At 50.6% G+C, this 24,324-nt stretch overlaps 1 protein-coding gene across 2 annotated transcripts in view; it reads left to right on the top strand.

The window, feature by feature from the left end:
• The first annotated feature begins 8,833 nt into the window (after nucleotides 1-8,833).
• The window catches only part of LOC117868312 (protein argonaute-1), a 29,674-nt gene continuing 14,183 nt past the window's right edge, over nucleotides 8,834-24,324 (top strand). The window contains exons 1-13 of one of the 2 annotated variants that reach the window (XM_034754175.1): nucleotides 8,834-9,036; nucleotides 10,359-10,479; nucleotides 11,276-11,457; nucleotides 12,427-12,563; nucleotides 13,604-13,738; nucleotides 14,173-14,260; nucleotides 16,215-16,362; nucleotides 17,163-17,282; nucleotides 18,475-18,597; nucleotides 19,589-19,722; nucleotides 21,215-21,399; nucleotides 22,328-22,487; nucleotides 23,953-24,043. In XM_034754175.1, the coding sequence (XP_034610066.1) occupies nucleotides 10,375-10,479; nucleotides 11,276-11,457; nucleotides 12,427-12,563; nucleotides 13,604-13,738; nucleotides 14,173-14,260; nucleotides 16,215-16,362; nucleotides 17,163-17,282; nucleotides 18,475-18,597; nucleotides 19,589-19,722; nucleotides 21,215-21,399; nucleotides 22,328-22,487; nucleotides 23,953-24,043 (1,608 nt within the window). In that variant the 5' untranslated portion in view covers nucleotides 8,834-9,036; nucleotides 10,359-10,374. Of the gene's footprint in view, nucleotides 9,042-10,358; nucleotides 10,480-11,275; nucleotides 11,458-12,426; nucleotides 12,564-13,603; nucleotides 13,739-14,172; nucleotides 14,261-16,214; nucleotides 16,363-17,162; nucleotides 17,283-18,474; nucleotides 18,598-19,588; nucleotides 19,723-21,214; nucleotides 21,400-22,327; nucleotides 22,488-23,952; nucleotides 24,044-24,324 lie in introns of both variants that reach the window. The other variant, XM_034754174.1, reaches the window with a different exon arrangement.

The following is a 24,324-nucleotide window of genomic DNA, read 5'->3' as shown; positions in this document are numbered from 1 at the left end:
AACCGTTTTTCCCTCAAAACCCATTTATAATTTTCTCAGGTTCCTAACTTTATTTTTCAAGAACAGGGTGTGTGCGTGGGGAGACTATACAAACTCTGCTGTGTAAAGAAACTTCTTTTTGTCTCTCTGTCCAATTCCAGTGGCTTGCTTTTTTTTTTTTTTTTAAATAGAGCATTTGGAGAGGATTTAAATTGACATGTTAATTTCATGCCCTCCTAAACATTACGGGTTCTCACCCATCAGGCAGCTGTTGGTCAATTGGTTGTGTGTTTGCCAGCTGTTACGCTAAATATATAAACAAAGTGTATTTCAGCACTAATAACCCCAAATGGGTTTTTACCTTGACTCCTGTTGCACCCCATACACACACAACCCTTCCTAAAAGAGCTGGTTAGTTCACAAGGGGCTGTTTTTTTCATGTGTGAGAGTATATAGCGAGGGGGTTCTGGTGCGAAGTTACCAGAGCGCTCCCATCGCACCTCTGTCTTAATGGCTCTGGGGCACTGCTTTTGTGTGTTAAAGTCTGTGATTCCTCCCAGTCTGCTGAATTTATAATGGCAGGCAGATTTCATACTGCTCACTGAATGCATTGTACTCCAGCAAAAACACTCTGCCTCGGCGTTCTCATTTACATGACAAAATGGGAGTTTATGCAGTTTTACCATGGAGAGTTGAGGTATGCGGAGAGAACCCCCTGTCTCTAGGCAGACGGTCACTCCTAACAAGCTTCCCTCTTCCAGGGCAAAACTTACACGTTCCCATGCATCTGCCCCCTTCATGGCTGGTCTTAACCATTTGTATTTGCTGTCTCTCATACTGTGGGGGGCGGCAGTGGTTTTTCATCTTGTTCAGCTGCCCTGCACACTTGCACAGTGATGGTTCTGAAAGTGGGGGGGGGGGAGAAACGTAGCAAGTGTAAATCCTGTGAGCAGATGAGACACAGGCCCACGTGAAATGAAGCTAGTGCAGGCTGCAGATGCTCGGCACGTCCCAAGGTGTGGCCCACAAATTGCACAAATATTCATGCCCAAATACTGTCGCTGGCCAGAGAAGCCTTAGCTACTGGTTTAATGGCGTTCTCTTCATCTAGACCTGGGTTTGTTTATGCTGGAGGTTGCTCCCAAGCCTGGGTGGTACTGGGATTCCTATCCAGGTGGTTTCCCCCAGACCCTGCTCGTGGGCCCTGTCTAGCTAGCAAGTGTTTAATAAAAGCAGCTGTCTGGCGACTTGCTCTTCATATGCCACTTTAAACCCCCGAATTTCCAGCTGACACTCTGCCTGCCATGGCATAGAATAACAGTTCACTAGTTACGATGCTAGGCACTGTACAGACATAATGAATGACAGCAGCTTTTCACCTGTAGATCTCAAAGTACTTTGCTGAAGTGGCACAGCGAGGGGTGGGAGGTGACTTGCCAACAGTCACATGGCAGCTCAGTGCCAGCACTGGGAGCAGAATGTAAGTTTTCAGACTCCCAGTCACCTGGAGTCCGCTGTCTCCAAAGGAATGGATTTCCATGCTCTGAAGGACACCTGCTTAGCCTGAATGATAGCTTGAGTCTTGCTCTCTAGGCCGGGGCGGCGGATGCCTTCTCTGACTCATAGGGTTGCTCAAATAGCTTCTGCGCTGAGTCTGAGGGCTTGTCTGCACTACACTTAGAGCGCTGCAGCTGCGTCCCTGGAGCGCTTAGTGAAGACCCTGCCTACGCTGTCAGCATAACTACTCCACCTCCCTGAGATGGTAGCTGTGTTGGCAGGAGAAGCCTCCTGTCAGCATAGTGCTTTCTACACCTGGGGTTAGGTCGGTATAATGGGCATGGACTTTCCACACCCCTGAGCGACGTAGTTATATCGCCATCAGTTGGCAGTGTAGACCAGGTCCAAGGATTTGAATGTCCTCACATCTGCCAGAAGAGTCTCGTAGATTAGCTTTCTCCTCTTATGAAATTCCTCCTTTCCAACTCACTGTCACAGTGCTAGTTTTTGGATACCATCTCTCCAGCGACGATGTCCAACTTAATTATGTTGCAGTCACTGTTGCTTAGTGGCTCAAGCTATAATTCTTGAGCCAAATCCTGTTGTCACTTAGAACTAACTGCTTAATCTGTGGCATTAATTCACGGGCTTAATTAATTATGCGGCTTAATGATCATAAAGCATTTTGAGGTCCTTGGATGAAAGGCTTTGTAAATGCAGAGTCTTATTTATTAGCCAGTCTATATGGCATTAGGCTTGCAGTGCCCTGACACCGTGGGAGCGTTGAGAGCCATTTTTAGCTCTTGTATTGATTTTTCTTTGTAATGAGAAGGCTCTGGAAAGGCTCCTCTTCCACAAAGGTGCAAGGTTTGTTTTTATCACAAAAGCAACAGCTATCATTAACTTCAGGGGCAGCTGCAGATTGGGTAACTGGCAGAGTGGATCACTGGTGGCCAGTGGGGAAATGGGGGGAAGGAAGATGGTGAAAGGGTGGTGCTTGGGAATAGATAACATTTTGGTTCTTTTGTCCCTTGTTCACAGCTGCAGTGTATTGATTTCATTTTGCTCTGCAAATCTCTGAACCGGGGCTGCACCAGCAGCACCGTGTGGGATCGGATGTAGCGTGTGTTGTCTGGCCATTTGCTTTGGCTCCCTTGTGGATGTGAAGCCCTGCTTTTGCTCTTTCATCTCCTGCAGGACACACTTCTCAATAGCTCTCGGCACCTTAGGAACTGGCTTGTTGTCGGGATTCCAAGCAATCATACGTTGCCCATCTGTAGCTCTGGGCCTGCACTTTCAAAAGTTGCTTTCATCCAGAGAGTTCCTCTCTCAGAACCATGAAATGGATTGACTTTGGGGTCACTCTAGAACAGTGGTTCTCACCTTTCTTTCATTTGTGGATCCCTAAAAATATTGAATGGAGGTGCAGACCCCTTTGGACATCTTAGACATAGTCGGTGGACCCTCAGGGGTCCGTGAACCACATGCTGTTACCACCACAGAACAGTGGTTTTCAACATTTCATGGACCCCCTAGATATAGCCTGTGGACCTCCAGGGGTCTGTGGACCATTGCTCTATTACACTTGGAGACGAGATTCCTGAGTCTTTTTTGCAGCTCTGCCACTGACTTGCAGAGTGGCATTGGGCAAGTCACTTCCCATTCTGTGCCTCAGTTTTCCCACATGTAAAATGAGGGTAATGCCTACTTCATGGGAAGAGGTTGGTGAGGCTTGATTCATGGTTGTAAAATGCTCTGAGATCCTCAGATGACAAGTGCCGAAGGAAGGTAAAGTGTTAATCGGTGGAAGTTATGTCCTTTCCCTACAGAGACTATCATTGGTACAAATGGATTGCCAGAGATGCATATTAGGAATTGCAAACTATGGCATGTACTTTTTAAAGAAATGCTTTAGCACAGTTTAATAATTTCCTGGACTGGAACTGCAGGATAATTTTCTTCTCCCCCCCTGGAAGTTTTGCAAAAGTTGTTAGCAGAGCATCATGGAAAGTAAGAGAGCAGGGAAGTGTGAGTTTAAAATCAGATTAGATGGGATTGTCAGGCTTCATTGTCCACTGATAACTGTTGTTTGCAAAAGTCCACAATTGCAGGGACGTTACCCTATCACAGCACTTGCACTGCTATATGAGAGTAGGGTTCCTGGGTTCTATTCCTTGTTCTACTGCTCATTCACCAGACTTCTCTCAGCCACAGTTTTCTGCCTGTAAAATGGAAATACTTTCCTCCTGCAACGTCATTTGTAAAGTTAAAGTTGCTTGGATGAAAATGCAAAGTGTATTTAGTACAGTATTTGCAAAGGTGTTACATGTGTATTTATGAAAACTATAGCACTTCTCAAAAAAAGAACAGGAGTACTTGTGGCACCTTAGAGACTAACAAATTTAAAATTTAAATTTCTGTGCAATATTAAAAATATTAAAATGAGTATCAAGACATTTGTGATCCCTTAAGATTGAAATGATAATTTAGTATGTGAGTACCTGGAAAGTAAAGGGCCCTTGTTAGAATTATGGACCTCATTGGTATGTGTTTTTTTTTTAATCAAAACATTTGTAAAGATGTATGCAATTTAAAAATTAGATTCCATTGCACATTTGAGAAGCAAATTTGAAATTCACATTTCTCTGCCTACTTATTCTGCTGCTGCTATTTTCAGCCTTGAATTGAAACTTGGATTTAAATAGGACCTGAGACTGGCTGTCAGTGAATATGAGCAAAGGGGTAGGGAGCAGAGACTGGACCGAAGAGCACCAGGTAAGTCAGAGCACCGTGTCCTATGGATCTGGAATTGGAATGGCAGCTCCAGCTCTGTGACCCGTTGACATAGACACCAGTTGATCATGCAGATTGAGAGCTCTGACCATCCTATGCAACGCTGTCCCTTACACTGGCCCAGCTGGCTACAAACCTGACCAGACTGCAGGAAACAGATGGGGAAGCAGGGGGTTGAGGCTGCTGGGTGAAGATTAGCTAAGTGGGAAGGCAGTGAGAGGAGTGGGAAGGATCTGTGGCTGCAGCCCCTTGCGGGGGAGCTGTGTGGCGGGGGGTGATATCTGTTGTTGACATTATTTCATGTAATATTTTATAGCCATACCAGAGTCCAGGGATGCCGTCAGTTTAGAAACCACCCTTTTCTTCTTGGGTTTCATACTGCCTCCCCATCATTAGAGTATCTGGGCACTGTCCATGTAAAATCAACAGCAATAGCCAAGTCAGGTGTGAACTTTATGGGGTTAAAATGCTGCTTGGAGTTGGGATTTGGTTTGGGAGGGGTGGCATCATTTTTAGATTTTATTAAATTCCTTTTTTGGCTGGTAGAGGCTTTGGGGTAGGAAGGAGGTTCTTTTTATACCCACTGTTGCTTTTTTAATGATTTTTCTACATAAGAGATTTCCCGCTTTTCCCAAATAGCTCCCTTCTAGGAGTGACTGGAAACCCATGGGAGGATGTAGGGCAAAGCACTCTACCTTCACACCACCTTTAAACTTCTCCACTAGCTATGAGGTTGGCAGCATCCAAATAAATCCGTCTGTAATTGCGGCAAAAATATGCTTAAACGTGATTTCTTCCACCACGCAGAGTTCCTGCTTGTGGCTGTGTTATTACCTAGCGTCTAGTGAAGGTATAAACCTCAAGGTAAAAAAACTAGCAAAATCAGAGTGTCAGCTGAACAGTAGCCCCTGAGCAGCACAGGTTGGGCTAGCTAGTCATGTGGCTCCTGGCCAGGCAATCTATGCCAGTAGTTTCATCCATTATACAGTAACTGGCATGTCTTGGTTTTTTCACTGGGGAGTGCTGCTCATCTGGTTAATACTGTCTCCTAGCATAGCCCCCTCCCTCCCTTATTAGCTGCTAAGGAGTGTTTATCTTCTGTGCACCCTCACTTGAGACCCTAGTTCGCTTGTCCTTCCCACCTCTGTAAGGAACAACCTTGCTACAGCCTTGCTGGGGAGAGCCATAGTTCTGAGTACAAGAATTGAAATTGGGATTGCCTGGGTTCTAATCCCAGTTTCCCAGGTCACTTTGTAAAGCCTTAGGCAAGACGGATTAAGTTCTGTCTGATGCAGGAAGTCGGTATGCTAGAGATGACGGACACAGTATATCATGGGTGTGGAATAGTTACTGCCTTAGCCTTTATGATTAGACATGGTCATGTTGAGCAAATCCATGGAAAGTGGGGTTGCTTTTGAGACTGTGAGCTCGTTGGAGCCTGTCTGTGACTCCTGCCAAGTGCCCAGCGCACCGTTAGGGGCTATTAAAATAATAGTTCCCAGAATGAGCCTCATTTCTGTTCCCCGGAGCACAGGCCATCCTGTGTCTGTCCGCCAGAGCGGGGTTCCTTCCCCATTGTGTTTGCTTCTTGCTTGTAAATCAGGCTGGGGACAGGGTTCTGGGAGACTGGGGCTAGTCGGATTCCTCTCTGCTCAGTGGGGACAATAGCTGGTTGTGCTGTGGGGAACTATCCAGGGGATTGCCAATGGGGCCTTCTCCACTGTGACTCTGACACTGAACTCTCTGTGACCTGGCTGGGTATCAGCCCTCAAACTCGGTTCACATGTTTGATCCCAAGTAAATATTCAACCTGGTGATTTGAAAACCTAAAGAGAGGAACGTGCCTGGATGAAAACACTTTTAGTTTTTCTCTTTTCACCTGTAAAATGTTGCAAATGCCCTGTGCTCTGAAACCGTGACATGGAGAGACACAATCTCCTTTGCTTTTGCTATAAAACATCCTCTGCCTCTGGGGATTTGCCCTTAATCCTCTAACATCCATGTCTCTTGACCATTCAAAATGTGAAGAACAGTTGTCGGGAATTACTGGTATTTATCACTTGTTATCATCGGTATTATTAAATCATGATTGGAGGACGTCAGTCCCTCAGCCTGAGGTTCCCAGTCTATTACAGGAGTGAGTGGGCAAGATTCTGTGGCCTACGATGTGCAGGAGGTCAGGTGAGAGGATGGTCTCGTCTGAGTCTGTTACTTACTTTTACGGCAGGGCCCAAAGATCCCCATTGTGCTAGGTGCTGTACAAACACACGTGAAGAGACAGCCCCTGGCCTGCTGAGCTTACTGACTTGGATCCAGCCACTCGTGCATCAAGGCTTCACATGGGAGCTGGGGAAAGGAGAGACTTTGCTAATGTTTGAGTATGAATCTATTCAGGGGCCTCCGAGGTCCTGTCCCCATCTGTTTCCCGTGTGGCCAGTGTCTACGTCACACGCAGTTGTCGTTGAGAGAGACCTCTCAGTGGCCACGTCAGCGGCGAAGCTAAGGGGGAGAATGGACCATCTTCCCCGTTACAGAGGGTTCCTCTAGCCTGACTCAGGCACGCTGATGGGGGGACGTAATAGGGGACCTTGTGTATCCGTGGCCTGTGCCTGCTCCATGAAGAGGGCTGTCGCCATGGTGCTCCTCGCTAGCAATATGTTCAGCCCTTTGCTGCACCCCCACAAGCCAAATGCCTTTGCTGATCCAGATGCATGGCAAAGCAAACTAGGGTTTGGCTGGTGGGAGTGGGGAGTGAATGGTGGCTGGCTTTCTGTTTTCAGACCGTCTCCAAAAGGCCTGTTCGTGCCATGCCTTCCACCTCCATGTGTAGCTTGGCGCAGTCTTTCTGCTGTGGCAGGGTGCTGAAATCTGTTGCTCTTTGTCTGAACAGTGTACAAAGACGCCTCTCTGGGGCACTGGCATTCAGTGCTGAGGCCGACTGATAAAAGTTCCGTTTGCTTTCAGGCTGTGGGAGAGGGTCTTTGTTCTGTGCAGAAGTCAGTGGTCCCTCAGCCCTTGCAGTGAGGCCCTCCTGCTGCGAAACTGGGTGCAGATGGCCGGCTTGAAAGCTCTTGGGATTGTTTTTATTTAATCCACCCACTTAATTGCTCATGAGATCACACAACTTTCAGATGCAAAGCCTGAAGCTTGCATGCTGCTCCTCAAGCAGGCTTCTGTCATTGCCAGAGGCAGGCCCCTTGCTAGCTTTATACTGATGCCAAAGATGGATTTATTTATGGGGCCCACTTCTGGAGAGTTTGCTAAACAATGTCTCCCTCCTTCGCATTCGGAGAACCATCGAGGCTTCTGCCTCTGTGCTGCAGTGCCTGGCTTGGGAGTTGACAGGACCAGAGTCTATTTATAGGGCTGTCCTTATAACAAAGCATTCCATTTGTGATAGCCCAGCATGGATCATGTTTAACTTTACCATCACTTCCTTACAGCTGAGCAGACGTGCCCTAGAGGCAGGCCGGTGTTTGGCCTTCTCTACATTTCTGTGTCGGCGGAATGGGATCACTGGGGAGGTTCAGGGAAAGATTCCAACGGGAGAATTTCCTGCGGGTGGGTGGTGAAGTATCAGCCTTCCCAGTTTTGTAGTTTATCTAAATGTCGGGTGTCCGTAATCCCACATGCCCATCTGTCTCAAACACTCAGTTAGCTTGTCACCAGTGCCACGGCTTGTGGAAAGAGATGGTTCTTGGCAGAAATGCAGAGTTGCACTTGACCTTCCAACCATGGAAGAGTGTTGCATCTTCCAGAGTACTGCCAGGAGGGCTACTTGTGTATAATGATGAGTTCTTCTGTGCATCATGGAAAAGAGCAGTATGCCACTTGGGAAAATTACTGGCTGCTTTCAGGCTCCGTTTAAAATAGGCATTGGGCACAACCGGGCCTCTGGCACCCGAGATAAGTGAGTGCTACCCTCGGTTCCCACTCTAGTCTGAGCAGCAGTTCATGTTTCAAGTGGACTTGTGATCAGGGCATGTGGCTAGGAGCCAGGATTCCACCCCCAGTTCTGTTACCATCTTGTGTGATCCTGGACAAGTTGCTACCCCTTGGTGCCTCCGTTTTCCCATCCGCAAAATGGGGATATTTGCCTACTGTGTGGGCGGTTTACTGTGTGGAAGGTGCTCCAGATGCACGGGTGAAAGGCACCACAGAAGGGAAGCAGTGTTACAATATGATGCATTGGCTGGGCTTGGCACTTGTAGAGAACAGGGACCCAGTGGCCGGTGAAGCCTCTTCCATCTCTAGCTGCTCTGATCCTAGTTTTGAAGTTTTAACCACCTCTTGCAATGCTGTAACCTAGTAAACGTCTGTGTAAAAAAAAAAAAAAAAAAAAAAAAACTTGCAGTCACATCTCCTCCCCACATCAGGACTGCAGAGAGCCTGAAACAAAGGAGAAATCGCATGTTCGAGAAAACAAACGTGTCATCTGATAACTAGAAGCTGTATTGAGTGCTGCTCCTCTGGCTCTTGTCCCCAAAAGCTCTCTGTGGAATTCCAGCTTCACCGTCCCTGGCTGTTTGTTTATTGGGGTCTCCCCAGATCTCCTGACCTTCCAAATGTCTCTTGTTTCCTAGCTGCAGGCACTTACCTGCCACCCTTGCAGCAGGTATTTCAAGCACCACGTCGGCCTGGGATAGGAACCGTAGGGAAGCCTATCAAGCTCTTGGCCAACTATTTTGAAGTGGACATTCCCAAGATCGATGTGTATCACTATGAAGTGGATATCAAGCCGGATAAATGTCCACGCAGAGTCAACAGGTAAGGCAAGTATTAAAGGATTCAGCACTCTTTCCCGACTCAGCTCCTTTGTACAGAAGCAGCAGCTGGGAATGCTGTTCCCGTCCCGGAAGGTGTGCGGTGCGGGGGAAGTACCAGAGTGAAGCATCTGAGATTTCTGATCCCTCCCCACTCTGGGATGTGGAACAGAATGTGCAGAAGTTACTGCCTGTGCCCAAGACCATGTGAAACTTCTGTGAGCTCTTTGCAAAATCTCCTGTATTTTTTTGCTGCCTTTTTGAAGTTGAGTGGATAATGGGATCTGGGCGTGAGAACACGAAACGTCGCCTTCCCCCAGCAGAACCGATTTTTCAAACACTGTCCCCTTCCGTGTAAAAACAGGGTCAGGTTTGAAAGTGCAACAAGATGCAAAGCGCTCCAGATTGCCCAGTGATTATTTTACTCGCCTCTAATTGTAGTGTGGCTTGTGACACATGGATTGCTTTGTCCCGGCTGGGGCAGCAGAGTGAATTCTACTAGCACGGCTGTCTAATGGCATCCATGTTCACTCTAGACACTGAGAACACACAAGCTACAGCTGTATTTCTTCTTGGATGTAGCTAGTACGCTCTCAGTCCAATGTGCTCCAAGCCTTCCTGTGCCGAATGAGGTGGGCATTCCCCCAGCTACGCAGATGGCTGACCCACACGCTGACACGTAGACCTGTACAGTCCCAGCTTTCCTATGCTGCTCAGCTTTTGTTCCTGGCCCTGATGGCTCAGGAGATCCTGGACCGTAAGACTGCCCCCGGTCCCTCGGAGCAGCTGGGCTATTTTGGCAACCGATGCAGACTTAAAAATAGCAAGCCCCAGACCTTGGGCCAGTGTAAATTCTTGATCCCCTATTCCTCCTGCCCCCAGCAGCATATTTAATTCAGAGCTTGGGAGGCCAGTGAGCAGATGCTGCTGTTGTTCCCTGGCCATTTGGCAGCTTGTCTATGTGTAGACACTTATCGCTCTCCCCTGCCCTTGTGGTACGCTCCCCGGGGCTGCCGCTCGCTCCGAGTGCACAGGTGCACATTCCCACGTGCTTTGTAACCCTATTACACCGTCACTGATTTTTCAAGATGCTGGGCAAGACGCACACCCGTTCATCTAGGGGCTGAAGGGTTGTCTGATTTGTTTCTGATCTGCCTGAGGTGCTGCTATTAGATCTTGAAATGGCCCACGTTACAGTAATTTTTACATGACTTGTTCTGTCCCAGGAGGCTAAGCTGGGAATCAACCAGCCAAATAAATGATCCAGTTAGCTTTGCTTTTCTCTCCTTTTCTTCTTCCTTTCTCTTGCCCCCCTGTTCTCTGTAGGGAGGTTGTGGAATACATGGTGCAGCACTTCAAACCTCAGATCTTTGGAGATCGGAAGCCGGTGTACGACGGGAAAAAGAATATCTACACCGTCACTGCCCTGCCCATCGGAAATGAACGGGTGAGGGCGGGGACCAGAAGCTCCTGGGGGTGGCCCAGCCAGGGGTACTCGGTGCTCCCAGGAAGCACCATGTGCATAAAGATCAAATGGGGGCATGGTTCTGGCTCTAGAAAAGAAAAGAAAAGGATCTTGGGGATGGGAAGAGAGGTCCTGTTCCCCAAACTGTGGCCAAGAAGGTCGGCCCACAGGTAGAGATGTGGGGTGGGTGGGCTCGAGGCTCCTGGGGCAAGTGGGTGAGCTCAGACCAGATCTTTGCGGCTGGCTGCCCATGATACAAGGGAAGTGTCATGGTGTCATTTTGCTGATGAGGAGACTGAGGCGCAGAGGTGGTTGTTTGTGATGTGTTATTGCCTAGCAGTGTCAACCAAGCGTGCTGCCTAGACATTGCCTAGACTAGTGGCTAGAGGTACCAGCCAGGTCAGGGGCCCTGCTGTGTCAGGCTGTATACAGGAGACGATCCTTGCCCTGTAGAGATTATAGTCTAAATAGATGACCCACAAAGGCTGGGAGGGGAAATCGCAGGCAAAGAGCAACTGCCCGAGGTCGTGCAGCCTGTCAGTGCTAGAGCTGGAATGAGGACCCAGGACTCTGGGTCCCTGCTGTGTCTGCTGGACCATGCTGCTTTTCCTAGCTATGTTGGTTTTTTTTTTTTTCCCAAGGTAGAAAGTCATGTGCCCTGAAGGGGAAGGGGTGGGTTAAAGGGATGCTGCCGCTGGAGGGGGAAGACCTTGCTGCAGTCTGGCTAGTAGTGTTCTAATGACTTCTCTCCTCCCACCCCCTTCCCTTCCTGCCTCAGGTTGACTTTGAGGTAACGATCCCAGGGGAAGGCAAAGACCGGATATTTAAGGTCTCCATCAAGTGGATGGCGATTGTGAGCTGGCGGATGCTCCACGAGGCCTTGGTGAGCGGGCAGATCCCCGTCCCGCTGGAATCTGTCCAGGCGCTAGATGTTGCCATGAGACATCTGGCGTCAATGAGGTAATCTGCTCCCCTGGGTGCTCGGGTTGGGGTGATGTGTCCGGGGCCGGAGCAGAGGAGAGCTGGCGTCATAACTGAGCGTTCATCAGAGTGGAACTGTGTGTGCTGGAGAGACATTGGGGGGTGTTGCCAAGGGGGGCTGAGCTCTCCCAGGTCAGGTCATGTGTAACAGTTACACGAATGGCTTGTGTGTGTGGCAGCAATGAATGCAATTCCCCAGGCTCCGGTCTCTCGTGTTCTCTGCCTGGGGCACAGCACAGCCTGGTCTCCTGTGGGCTGGGATACTTCAGTCTCACTGTGCTTGTTGGGGTTAGCGTGTGGGATTGGTGGCCTGTGCTGTCACTTCGCCTCCAGTGCTGCAAGCCCAGCCCTTGCACCCGAGGGATGGAGGAGTCTGGTGGGTCTGTGTCTAAGATAACTGTCTACTGCTTTACATCCTTGTGCTTCCCCCCTGCTGAGTGAGGGGGAAGATGCTTCGGCTCAACATCGCAGTGCTCGTTCTCTAGGCCCGGCCCGGCGATTAGCTAGCCCTCCCCGTAGCCCTGTGAGGAGGCAGGGAAGTTTGGGAGGGCCGGAATTTCCAAACTTGAGTGCCTAGCTTTCCTCAGCAGTCTGCATTTAGCCACCTAACTTCCTGGCTTGACTTGTCTTCTGAGGGGCTGAGCGCCCCCAATCTTGGTGGCTTAGGGAGACTGTAATCTCTGTGGGGCAGGGACCATCCTTTTTGTTCTCTTTGTACAGCGCCTAGCGCAGTGGGGCCCTGGCCCACAACTGGGACTCCTAGGTACTCCCGCGATACAAGGAATGGGACTCTATTTTGGCGCCTCCTTATGGATGTAGGTGGCTAAGTTGGAAAGAGTTTTTAAGCCATTCCCACGGACGTGCAGGCTGACTTGCAGTCCCTGTTCCCGCACAGCGGATTGCTGGCATTGCTTTGAATAACATGGGCCTTGTTTCCCTGGTTTTCAGGTACACCCCTGTGGGCCGTTCCTTCTTCTCCCCTCCTGAAGGTTACTACCACCCTCTGGGAGGGGGCAGGGAAGTTTGGTTTGGGTTCCACCAGTCGGTCAGGCCTGCCATGTGGAAGATGATGCTCAACATTGATGGTAACTCCCCTTCAGTGCTGGCAGACTCCAGCTTCACCCACTAATTTGCACCCTCTCTCTCCGACGTGTCCCACTCAGGCGCGTCAGCGCTGCTCGCCTGCCGAAGGGGTGCATCTAAGCAGGGAGCGGCAACGAGTCTCCGAGCCTGGGTCTGCAGGCTCATGGGGCTTGCGCTGTGGTGCTGAAATCAGCCATGCGGGCGTTGCGGCTCGGGCTCTGAAGCCGGGCTGCGGGGCGGGGTTCAGAGCTCGAGCTGCAGCGTCTGCACAGCGGGTTTAGGGCTGTAGTGCGAACCCAAGTCTGCGGGCTCTGAGACTCTGCCACGGACACAGACATGTATCCAAGGCACTAGTTACAGGAGCGTCATATTTGCTGATTGCAGTGGGAAGGACTGCGCTGTGAGGGTGGGAATTTCAGAAGGGCTCAGTGCTGGCGTAACTGCACCCATTGAATTGGTGGGAGCTGCCCAGAAGACTTCAGTAGGGGCAGGGCTAGGTGAGGGCCAGTAGGGTGCTAAATGCAGCTTCTGGTCGGACGCTTCATACTGCAGCCAGCAGTGCTGCGATCCTTGTCCAGTGCCGAGGATCTGCACTAGAAGAGGCCAAATCTTGTGACTGTCCCTTTGGAACAAGGGGCAGATTTATGGGTGTTCAGACACTGCCTAGCACAGTGGGGGCCCCACTCCTGACTGGCGCTGCCCTTCTCACTAGAAGTGACCTGCCTCCATAACTCCCTGCTTTGTCCAGTGGATGCGGGGCTGGGTAGGGTGGCGCAAGGGGGTGGAGGGTCTGATTCTGCTCTCGGGTAGGTCACTAGGAGATTTGTCAAATTGTCTCCCCGAGGCAACTCTGGAAGCCCATTTGCTTGGGACGATAGAAGCTAGACTGACCACAGCAGCCTGGGGGGAATATGTGCTAGGTTGTGATGACCCAGTGTTGGCTTAGGGCAGGGCCTAAGATGTCACCTGCAGTTAGGGAGTGTCTAGTACTCTTGAAAGAGAGAGGAAAGATCTCCACTTCTCGCACACTCCTTCCCTGCAGTGTCGGCGACAGCATTCTACAAAGCCCAGCCCGTGATCGAGTTCATGTGCGAAGTGCTGGATATCCGGAATATCGACGAGCAGCCAAAGCCCCTGACAGACTCGCAGAGGGTGCGCTTCACCAAGGAGATCAAAGGTAAAGAGACGGGGCACTCTGTCGGCAAGGGCGTGCGCAGCAACTCGTGTGCTGTGAGTGGATGGGAGGGTGTTGATATCCCAGGATACAGAGCAACTTTCTCCTTACCATGGTGAAGACACTGACCTGGGACACAGGAGACCTGGGTTCTAATTCCGGCTCTGCCTCAATCTCTCTGCAAACTTCAGGAAGCCACTTCATCTCTCTCCCCCCCATCTGTAAAACGGGGAGGATGATGAAGGTTGTGCAGATGCACTCTTTAACTCTTAGCACCCTGGCATCTTCTTCATTGGCAGGCAAAGATAGGCCAAGTCTCCAAAGGGTTAACGATTTAATTAAAGCACATGTGGAGTAGACAGGAAGCTGGTCAGTGAAAGGCTTGGTGGAGCTCCTGACATTGATCAGAGATTTGCTGTCTGTCTCTCTTGCATTAGGTTTGAAAGTAGAGGTGACCCACTGTGGGCAGATGAAGAGGAAATACCGAGTGTGTAACGTTACCAGGCGACCAGCCAGTCACCAGACGTAAGTCATGGGGGGGAAATGCCCTTGGAAAAATCTGAGCCATTCTCTTAGTTATTTAGCAGCTGCTGGTAGCGTTCGTGAGGTACAAAAGGCAAACTCTAGCATGTGACGGTAAAGGGAGCTCTGGTGTTCAGTTCTCTGCAGATGTGCTGCACAGAGGGACCCGCATGGCTGCATGTAGCATGATATGAATGACGGGAGCAGGATGCAGAGGAGGAGTGGGAGCTGAGAGAAGGCTCTTACGCTGTTAGGAGGCATGCAGCAGAGGGCATGAGTTAACTCACTGTCAATCTGCCCAGTTTGCATCTCTTTGAGTTCGGCTTTGTACTTGGTCAAAAATAGACACTGGAGAACAGAAGGTTTAATCAGGAGGTAAATTAATCCCTTAAATTATTTGCATGTGCCCATAAGCATGCACACAAGTAGAGACGGTTCCTTCCTCAGAGCTTTTCTAGGACTCCCCAGCCCAGCTACATTTCCCCAGTAACCTGTAAAATGCACCAGGAGACACTTGCAGAAGTCCACTATTGCTACAGGTCTTCAGGTGTCGGAGCTGTGGATTGGGAATTGGCCGTGAATGAGCTGTGGTTGGTCCAGGTCTCCGTGTGTGATGTGTTAAATGGGAATTGTACCAGCCTTTGTTGGTGGCCACTTTCTCCGGGGTGTCCCCTGCTCTGTAGCTAGAGCTGCTCAAAATATTTTTGTTTAAACAGTTTGTGATGAAAAGGTAAACTGGTTTAGTTGGGTAGATCTTTGTGGCTTTTGAAAACTGAAATCTGCTCACCAAAATGATTTTTTGAAAACCAAAACTTAAAATACATTGGAAACGTTGGTGGGAAAAACACTTATTTCACAATTGCCTCTGAAAAATGATTAGCGCTTTTTGGCCAGCCCTCGGTATAGTTCTGATGCCATGGGGCTGCTTCTGAAACTTGTTGGGCTCCCCAGTAAATTGGAAACATCAAAGGTAAATATGTGGGAAGAACAGATCCAAGTGCAGGCAGTGGCTCCTTGAAGGGGTTGGAGTTTGCTCCCCAGGAGATCTCCCCTGTGCCTCCCTTTTAGCTCAAGGAATCCCTTTCTGGACACTTGCCTCCTGCGTTCCTTCTGCACCCGTCGCAGAGCGCGATTCAGAGCGCTTCACTTCCCCAGCCCCGAGTGCTCCCAGCTGCCTCCCCCTATTCCTGTAGATCCTTCATTCCAAGACCCCTTCCAGGGACTTTCACTTGAAATTTTGACCAAGGAAGTCTTGGGCAGTCAGTACTGAAATAATGTGATGTCTCCTCAGGGGCATTTGTAGCTTGTTTGGCTTTCTAATTATGTCCCCACTAAGAATATCGGGGTGACTCTGGGTTCTCCAGAAGCTCTTTATGGAGCTGGGAAACGACTGGTGCGGGTGGAGTTTGCATGTCCGGATTCCTGCCATTGGTTAGGCAGCCTCATTTAATTCTGTGCAGTTTAGCAGCACGAGTTAATTCTCCACTGGTTCGGAAGTGTCACGTCTCCCAATACCCCTTTAACCCTTCAAGAGCCACTGTCCTGTGGCAAGAAGGGATACACTGGTGACTTTCCTCTTGAGCCCAGCTGTGCTACTGCAGGGGGCAAATGAGCAAATATAAATCCCTGTAGCCATCAATTTGTGTACCCAGCAATATCACGTGCAACGTGTCCTGTAAGAAAAGGATTTCCCTGATTAGCTTGTGAAATCAGTGCTTGATTTGTGGGCCTCAGAGCAACCCGAGGGTCAGGCTATTCCGTGCAGACTTGCTGTACAGTCACCTCTTTGCTTTCTCTCTCCCCCATTTGTAATTGGGGGGGCGGGGGTTGCCCTGCATGCTCAGGTGCTTTGCCCCCGCTATCAGTTCCCTTCGCCCCAAGCCGAAGGGAGAGTGCTCCGGCGTGGGAAGTGAGTAGGGTTTCTTGATGCATCCTGAGAATCTCCCTCACCTGCCAGGTTCCCCCTGCAGCTGGAAAGTGGGCAGACAGTGGAGTGCACAGTGGCTCAGTACTTCAAGCAGAAATACAACCTGCAGCTGAAATACCCCCACCTGCCGTGCCTGCAGGTCGGCCAGGAACAGAAGCACACATATCTGCCCTTGGAGGTGAGTGCCAAGTCACTACTAAACGGGGCTGCCAAGGCCTAAAGTGTTCTCTGAGCCCGCTTGCTCCGTGGCCTCGGGGAGACCAGTTCCGGGTGACTGTCGTTTGGGAGGGGTGGGGAGACTGCGATGTGTTCGTCAATCTGCCATCCTTCCCCTTAGTCCAACCTGGGCTAGACTTGAACTGGTAACCTGGAAGCGAAGGTACCCACCCCTCGGTGCACCGGCTGGCTTGCAGAGATGCACAGTGAGCAGGGAGTGAATGTTTTGCACCACAAAGAAGAGAGAGAACCTGGCCCGTGTCCTAGAGTGTGCAGCCAGAGACCACAGATCTAGTCTGACCTCCTCCCCTCCACCCAGCACCCGCACGCCAAACCCAACCACCACCATTAGACCAGAGCATTACAACCCTCAGGACAGTAAGCTGCCGTGTGCCGCAGGGAGGGGCTGAGGCTAAGGGGAGCCCCCCTGACTGGGTCTAAAGAGAGCTACTTCCAGGAAGCAAGGACGGCAAAGTACCTCGGCAGAGTAGTATTCTTGATACTGCTCCTCCCAGCAGTCTCTCCTGGTGCAGGAACTCTGACCACCCCTGTTGAACCCAGCTCCTCTGATCTCAGTGGCTCTGTTCCATATAGGGCTGGGACAGGCTCATCAACTTCTGTCTGTGGCACAGGCACCACTAGAGAGGGCCAGAGCACCACATAGAAGGGGGGTATAGGTTACAAGTGCTCAGGACAGCTAACCAGGTGGGTCTTCAAACATTCTTCTGGCTGCTGTCTCCCGCTCTCTGCCATGCCCTGCAGGTGTGTAACATTGTGGCAGGCCAGCGGTGCATCAAGAAGTTAACAGACAATCAGACATCAACCATGATAAAAGCAACGGCGAGATCCGCCCCGGATAGACAAGAGGAAATCAGCCGACTGGTATGTGGCACTTGTTCCTGTCCTCTGGGAGGAGGGTTTGGGGTGGGGAAGAGGAGCATCCTCCCCACCCCCCGAAAAAAACACGTGGGACTCTGAGCCGCATAGAAGCTGACTGTCACATAGTGTATGAGTGGCAGAACGGCTGTAGTAAGACAAGCAAGTGAAGCATGAATGGCACACGCAATAGGCCATTCTGCTGTTACTGGGAAGTAGCTATGAGCCATTCAGGAGAGCGTAGTGGGGATAATGATCTGATTAGTCTAATGCCATATTGTACTAGAAGTCCCCTTTCAGAAGCCTATGTATTTATATACAAATAGAAACTCACAAATAAAATCAGCTCCCTCCGTGGCCATGCAAACTCGACGTGCACAGTGCAGGAACCTTGTTATTGGTGGAATCCCAACCCAAAAGAGCTAGAGCGAAAACCAGAATAAAAGACTAGAGAAATAAACCTGACCCCTGAGAGCCCATGGGGCAGGGATCATTAACTGGATCCAGTAGGATTTTCTACCACTAGGAAAACTCGCCAGCCCTTCAGGGGACATGCTACCCATAGCACTCATCTGGCTGCCCGAATGCTCTGCAGTTGCCTGGGGCAGCTCTTGGGGAAAATCAGGGAGCACCAGGAGATTGGAGACCTCTCTTTGCCCAGATGGCAGGTGGTGAGGGGTTGGTGGTTAGTACGTTACTCTAGCATAGGTTTCTGGGCTCCAGAAGCCAGGGACATTTGATTTTTCTACTGGTATACTTAATATGGGTTTCTTGACACACTGAATCTCTGTTGTGAAGCTCTAATTCTTAGGAACAAACTCTGCTCTCAGCTGCACTGGTATAAACCCAGAGTTAGATCCAATGGGGGGCAGTTTTGAGAGCAGAGTTTGGGCCTTCGTTTTAAAATCCCTGCCATGTCGATGACCACAGAGAATTAGTATGGCACCTGTTCCCTTCAGCCTGTCCCAGATCCGGATGGCAGTCGTCACCTTCCTGCATCTGACAGTACAGGCGCCTCTGACTAGCAGCCTCAGCTCTGCTCTTAATGGGTCAGTTTGGTCATTGCCCAGGGCTGCAAACCAGCTCTGAGCTACTGCTCAAAGGTTTCGTGCCACCACTGCTTTGCCCATTCGCTGGCCAAGGAGCCCACACCATTTACTGAGCAGTGTAAGGAACTGAAGTGGTATCTTTCCCCCAGATGAAGAATGCCAGTTACAACCTGGATCCGTACATACAGGAGTTTGGGATAAAGGTGAAGGACGACATGACGGAAGTGACGGGGAGGGTCCTTCCAGCACCAATCTTACAGTACGGAGGCCGGGTAAGCCGGAGCGTGTCATCACTTGGACACCTGTCTGTTTTCATGCCAAAGGGGAAGTCATTACGTTGCAATCTGGGGCTTGGGAAGTTCAACAGCCTGCGGTTCTCTGCCCAAAACAGAACAGAACCGCGTGTTCAGATTGTGCCTGAAGGCTGGGATTTCCCCAGGAGTCTTGGGGGGTTAAGTAATAAATCCCTTTGATAGTCCCAGCCTCCATCATCTAAAGAGAGGACCCCTGTTTAAGGCGGACAGAGAATTTCTTGCAACTGAGATATTTAAGAGGTGCAGATTGGATCTGCAGTTTTCTTCTCTATTAACTTCCTTTGGAATAGAGTATTTCCTTAACTGGGCATTAATGCTGCTTTATCAGGGCTGAGTGGAGCCCAGTGGCATGGAGGGGCACGTGGGGCTGGGTGGCCCAGCAGGTGGATTCTTTGGCCTTTCACCTCTGCAGATCTTGGTTCAAATCTGACATTTATTTTTTGCCCTGTTGGTCTCCCAAACCCATTTCATGTGGGCCACTGGGACCAATACCGAGACCAAATCTGTATCACATGGGACCACTCAGCAGTCAGATGGGAACAGCTCTGGAGCACGACCAGCCCAGGTTGGGTTAGAACCGGTCATCTGAAGAGTGAAGATTCTGTATCTCGATACCAAGCACATTTAAACCCCAAGGCCGGTGAAGAAGTGGGGGTCTGAGGGATTTCTGCAGTTAGATTGTTGTCCTGCATCCAAGGAATGTAGCGGAGTGGGGGTGGGGGGCAGAAAACAACCCTTGCAATGTGATTGCATGGATCATTTTATCGAGGTACGTTCCTGGCCCTCATAGCTGTGGTATCTGGGAGCCCCTTCCATTACGCTGCAGATGACCTTGCTCTCACTCTCTTCCCCAGTTTGATCTCCCATGTAAAAAGGGGTTTTTAGCAAGGAAATTGCTGGGCCGGTTGGACTCTGTGGGGTGACCTCTGTCCGATTGCTTGTCTTGCAGAACCGGGCCATCGCCACTCCCAACCAGGGCGTGTGGGACATGCGGGGGAAACAGTTTTACAACGGGATCGAGATCAAAGTCTGGGCTATCGCCTGCTTTGCCCCCCAGAAGCAGTGTCGAGAGGAGGTGCTGAAGTAAGGAGCTAGGCAGCCTGCGGTAGGGGCTGGGGGAAGAGCAGGGGCATGGAGTGTGAGTGTCCCCTACTGAAACATCTGCTTGGCTTTTTTTAAACAGCAGCTTTGTGTAAAGAGCTGGAAGCTCTTCTAAATGTAATGTTCTCCACTGACACTCCCTCAGAGGCCTGGAAATGTACCACGTTTGTCACCCTCTGCCTGGCAAACATACATGAGTTTATTTCCCCCGTTTCAGATTTACGCTGGAATTTAATATAGAGTCTTGGTTTCCTTTATTAGATCTGCACCCTCCCACATCTCAGACTCTGATTCTGGTTCCCACGAGCGCCCTCTGCTGTCTCCACCCACGCATAACACTAAACATGGTTTGTCTGCTCTGTGCCCTACAGAGGAAGAGGCTAAGGTGGCTGCTTCTGGCTTTCTCTTCAAATGGGAGAAGCAAACTTACATTTAAAAGGCAGAGAACTTTCCCTACTGCTCGTAAGGGTGTTTAACCCTTTGGTGGTGCTTCTTGGAAGAGGATGTGTCTCATGCATGGCTACTCTGGCAATGTGCCGTCCCCCAGCACTGCTGGTGTATTACGGAGCAGTCGGATGGCTCGAACAGCCTAGCCATTGACCGACAGCCACTTAGCTCTTGTCCTGGGGTAAGGCTTTTATGCATGAACCTGGGTTCTGACCTCCGTTAAACAATGGAGAGGAGCTGAGGTGTGGGAGAGGCTGCTGGGTGTCTGGAAATGTTACCCCTGACTTTGGATCTCAAACTCCCAGCAAACCCACAGATGAATCAAATCTGCGCCTGGGCATTGTTCCTCCCATTCCCCCGGCGTACTTGCCTCTGGCCTCACTTGCACTTAAACTCCTTGCACTGTTTCGCCACTTGGCTACTTGAGTTGCAGCTAGTCGAAGGGAAGTTCTGTCTTTTGTGACCTCTCTAAAGAGCAGGTGAAGAGTAGCCATGCTGAGCTGGCACTCCGGGCTTTTGGGTGTACCCGCTTCAAACTGAAAACATCTAAAGCCACTGGATGAGCTGATCGCATGCAGAACGCTAACTTCTCCCAAGTTTGGCAACACATGAACGAGTCACATCAGTGCTCCCAAAACTATGGAAACCCACCAGCCTGCAAGGCAAATCTGCTCGCCCCCACTTTCCTGTCATATGAATAAAAGCTGCTTGTAACTTGTTCACCGTCAAAATAAACTCCTCGTAGCGTGGGCAAGGAGATCTTTGCCAGGCTGGATCCGCTCAGCTGTTACACATGTCAGTTGTTCTGTGCTTGGCCAAAAGGCATGTTGAATTAGGGCTGGGGGTGACTCCCTTTTTCCATTCTTCTTGGGATCGGTCAGGCTCTGGTGTCACAGTATCCTGCTAAGTGGTGGGAATGGAATGGGCGCCTTTCCTGTTCCATGCTGCACACGCCAGCTCAGTACGCCGCGTTTAGGAGAAACCATACATGCACAGGAACTGACTTCTCCTTTCCCTCCCGGCACAGGAACTTCACAGACCAACTGCGCAAGATTTCGAAGGATGCAGGGATGCCCATCCAAGGCCAGCCATGTTTCTGTAAATACGCACAGGGTGCAGACAGCGTGGAGCCGATGTTCCGACACCTTAAAAACACCTACTCCGGGCTCCAGCTCATCATCGTCATCTTGCCAGGGAAAACACCTGTGTATGGTACATCCATGTGGGGAGGGCTGTCATAGAAATTCTTTAGTCTCTTGTGTCAGCTGCTCCGTCCAGAAACCATCCACTGCTGATTTGAGAACTGATCTTGCAGGCTGTTGATTCCATCTTGTGCTCTGGAGCCAGGATGAGGGGAGATCCATGCCAATGTTGGTTAGAAATGTTTCATGCTAAAAAGAGAAGGATTTCGATGAAAGCAGCTTCTTGTGGGATTGGGACGTCCCCTCAGCAGCATTTGTATCCCAGCCATGTCTGCGTGTTAGCCATTGGGATGACTGATTTAGGAGCATGCGGATTCTCCCTCATTTGACGTTTTTACATCCCAAATTAATGTCTTTGTAAACGAGGTGCAGTAGCTCCACCAGAAGTTATGGGCTCAATGCCGAAATCACTGGGTGGGGATCTCTGGCCTGTGCCATGCAGGAGGTCAGACCAGAGGTTCATAATGGGTCCTTCTGGCCTTAGACTCCATGAATAAGCATGGGATTCAGGAGTGCAGTAACAGCTGAACTGCAGGCGGCGATGAAATGGTGCAAAGCATCTGGGATTGTTAAGAGCCACCTGGGAACACGGGTAAAGAGAGCTGTTGTTAGAACAGCCTTGAATCTGTGTCCCGTCTTCCCACTCACTGCCAAGCCTGCCATGTAGAGCGTGTGGTGCTGGTAAGGCTTAAAGGGTCTGTGGGCGTTGGTGCTGTACAGGCATTAAGTCTCTCAGCTTAACGCTGCGGTAGGGAAGAGTTATCCCTGCTCTGCAGATGGGCCCACTGAGGCGCAGTGGTGAAGTGACTTGCCCAAGGTCTCTCTGTCTGAACTGGGAGTAGAACCCAGGAGTCCTGACTCACGGCCCCTGCTCTCCCTGTAAACGCATGTACTTCTTTCCGAGCTGTGGGATTAACACTCTACCTCTCTGCTGGCAGCGGAGGTGAAGCGTGTTGGAGACACGCTCCTGGGGATGGCCACGCAGTGCGTTCAGGTCAAGAATGTGGTGAAAACCTCCCCGCAAACCCTCTCCAACCTCTGCCTCAAAATCAACGTCAAACTGGGCGGGATCAACAACATCCTCGTGCCTCACCAGCGGTACGTATGAGTCCTCTGCCCGCCTTGGGCCCCAGCCGCAGTGGGATGGGCTTGCCCCCCAGACCCTCCACGTCCTCCCTTCCCCTTTATCCCTGTGGGCTCTTTCCCTCTTAGAGGACCTTCTTGCAGCCTTTCTGCCCTGGTGAAGAGGTCAGGAGGGGAGCTGCTGCTGGAGAGGAATGCAGGGCTTTCCTCCCTCTTGTTTCCCAGCATGCTGCTTCCGCTCTGCTCCTTTGGGGCTGGGCTCAAGGGACCGAACCAGGGTCCCCAGCAGAGCCTGCTGTGCCAGCCTCTCTCTGTCTGGCCTTACCAGTAGGAGAGCTTGGCAAGCGGCTGTTAAAATCCCCTGTCCTGACTCTGGGATTGGGGGGGATGAAATACAGCCCAGGTGCTGCCTTCTACATGAACCTGGAAACTAAGTCAGCTGCAGAAATGGCCATGGAGACTCCCCCTCCTCCATCGCTAGAGTCACTAGGCAAGTTACCAGCACTGATCAAACCATGTCAGAAGGGCACTGGAACAGATCTGGCCTCAAAATAAACCTTTCCCGCCCCAGAACGAACTCCTCCCTTCCTATCCCCGAGGGAAAAGACAAGTCTTGCAGTGTATCCTGAAGGTCACTGAACGTAGGCTCCAAATCGAGACAAGGAAATGAATTGCGAAGCGGGAAGCCCCTCCCTGTGAATGCTCTGCCCCCAGTCCTCCCCTGCGAGACACAGCTCTGTGCTGCTGCATATGCCACTAGCTAAGCCGTGGCCACCAGTCTAATCTCATAAGAGTCAAAAGGAGAGAACTTTGAAGCTATGTTCTATGTGAATAGAGAGTCCCCACTCTGCAACAGAGGCAGCTTGTGCAGCTGGTGAAGAAAGTTAGTACAGGGTCCGTTCTGAAAAGGAATCCCCAGCCCCGGCAGATCCTGGGTCTGTATTTTCCTCTTTGTCACGAAGATTAATGACTCAGACTAAAGCCCCAGTTATGCAAAGACATAAGCAGATATGTCACGTCATACGTGTGAAACACATGCTTAACTTTACCCAGTGTGTCAAGCTAACCACATACCGAAGTGTTTGCAGGATTGGGGCCTCAATGTTTGGTTTGGGTATGTCACGGTGTTTCCTGTTAATTTGCCCTCACTCACCAGTGAGGTCTGGTGCGAAGATGCCTCTAAACCCAAACAGCTTAGAAATGTGGCTGATTTGTGACACTTTGGGGGGGCTGATGCACCAAGCCAGGGTAGACAGAGCCTGCAATGCCATGAGCAAAGATCAGGGCAAACCACAGGAAAAGGCAGCGGCTGAGACCTTTTCAGACTAATTCGTCCTGCCTAGACTGGAGGCCAGAGAGGAGTTTCCTCACTGCACTCTCCTTCTAACTCAGTGGCTGCAAATGTGACTAACCCCGGCGCGGTCTGTGACTCTGACTGGAATAGCTGCAAACCTTTCCACTGTCTCTTCTCTCCAATTAGCTCGGCCGTCTTTCAGCAGCCAGTGATCTTCCTGGGTGCCGATGTCACTCACCCACCAGCAGGGGATGGGAAGAAGCCTTCCATAACGGCTGTAAGTTGGGAAGTAGCGCTGCGTCTGGAGCTGCCGCTCTGGTGCCCTTGTGGGAGGGTTGGCATCAGCAGGAAGCCGCGGCGGTGCGCTTCGGCTGGACCCTTCGTGCCGTCCAGCCAGAGCAGTCTTGCCTAAAATCGTTTAGGCCCGTAGGCAGAGGCCAGGCTTGTCTCTGATCCCTGTGAATGTCACGGCTTCGATGGTGGTAGTGTTGAAATGTGTTGAGTCCCGTGGGGCCGGGCGTGGCCAGTCACTTGCTCAGGAATTCCACACAGATCCCC

Source organism: Trachemys scripta, chromosome 20 (assembly GCF_013100865.1).
Source record: "Trachemys scripta elegans isolate TJP31775 chromosome 20, CAS_Tse_1.0, whole genome shotgun sequence".
In the NCBI taxonomy this organism is placed as follows: domain Eukaryota; kingdom Metazoa; phylum Chordata; order Testudines; family Emydidae; genus Trachemys; species Trachemys scripta.
Note: the sequence above shows the minus strand (reverse complement) of the source record. Positions and strands in the feature narration are given on the sequence as shown.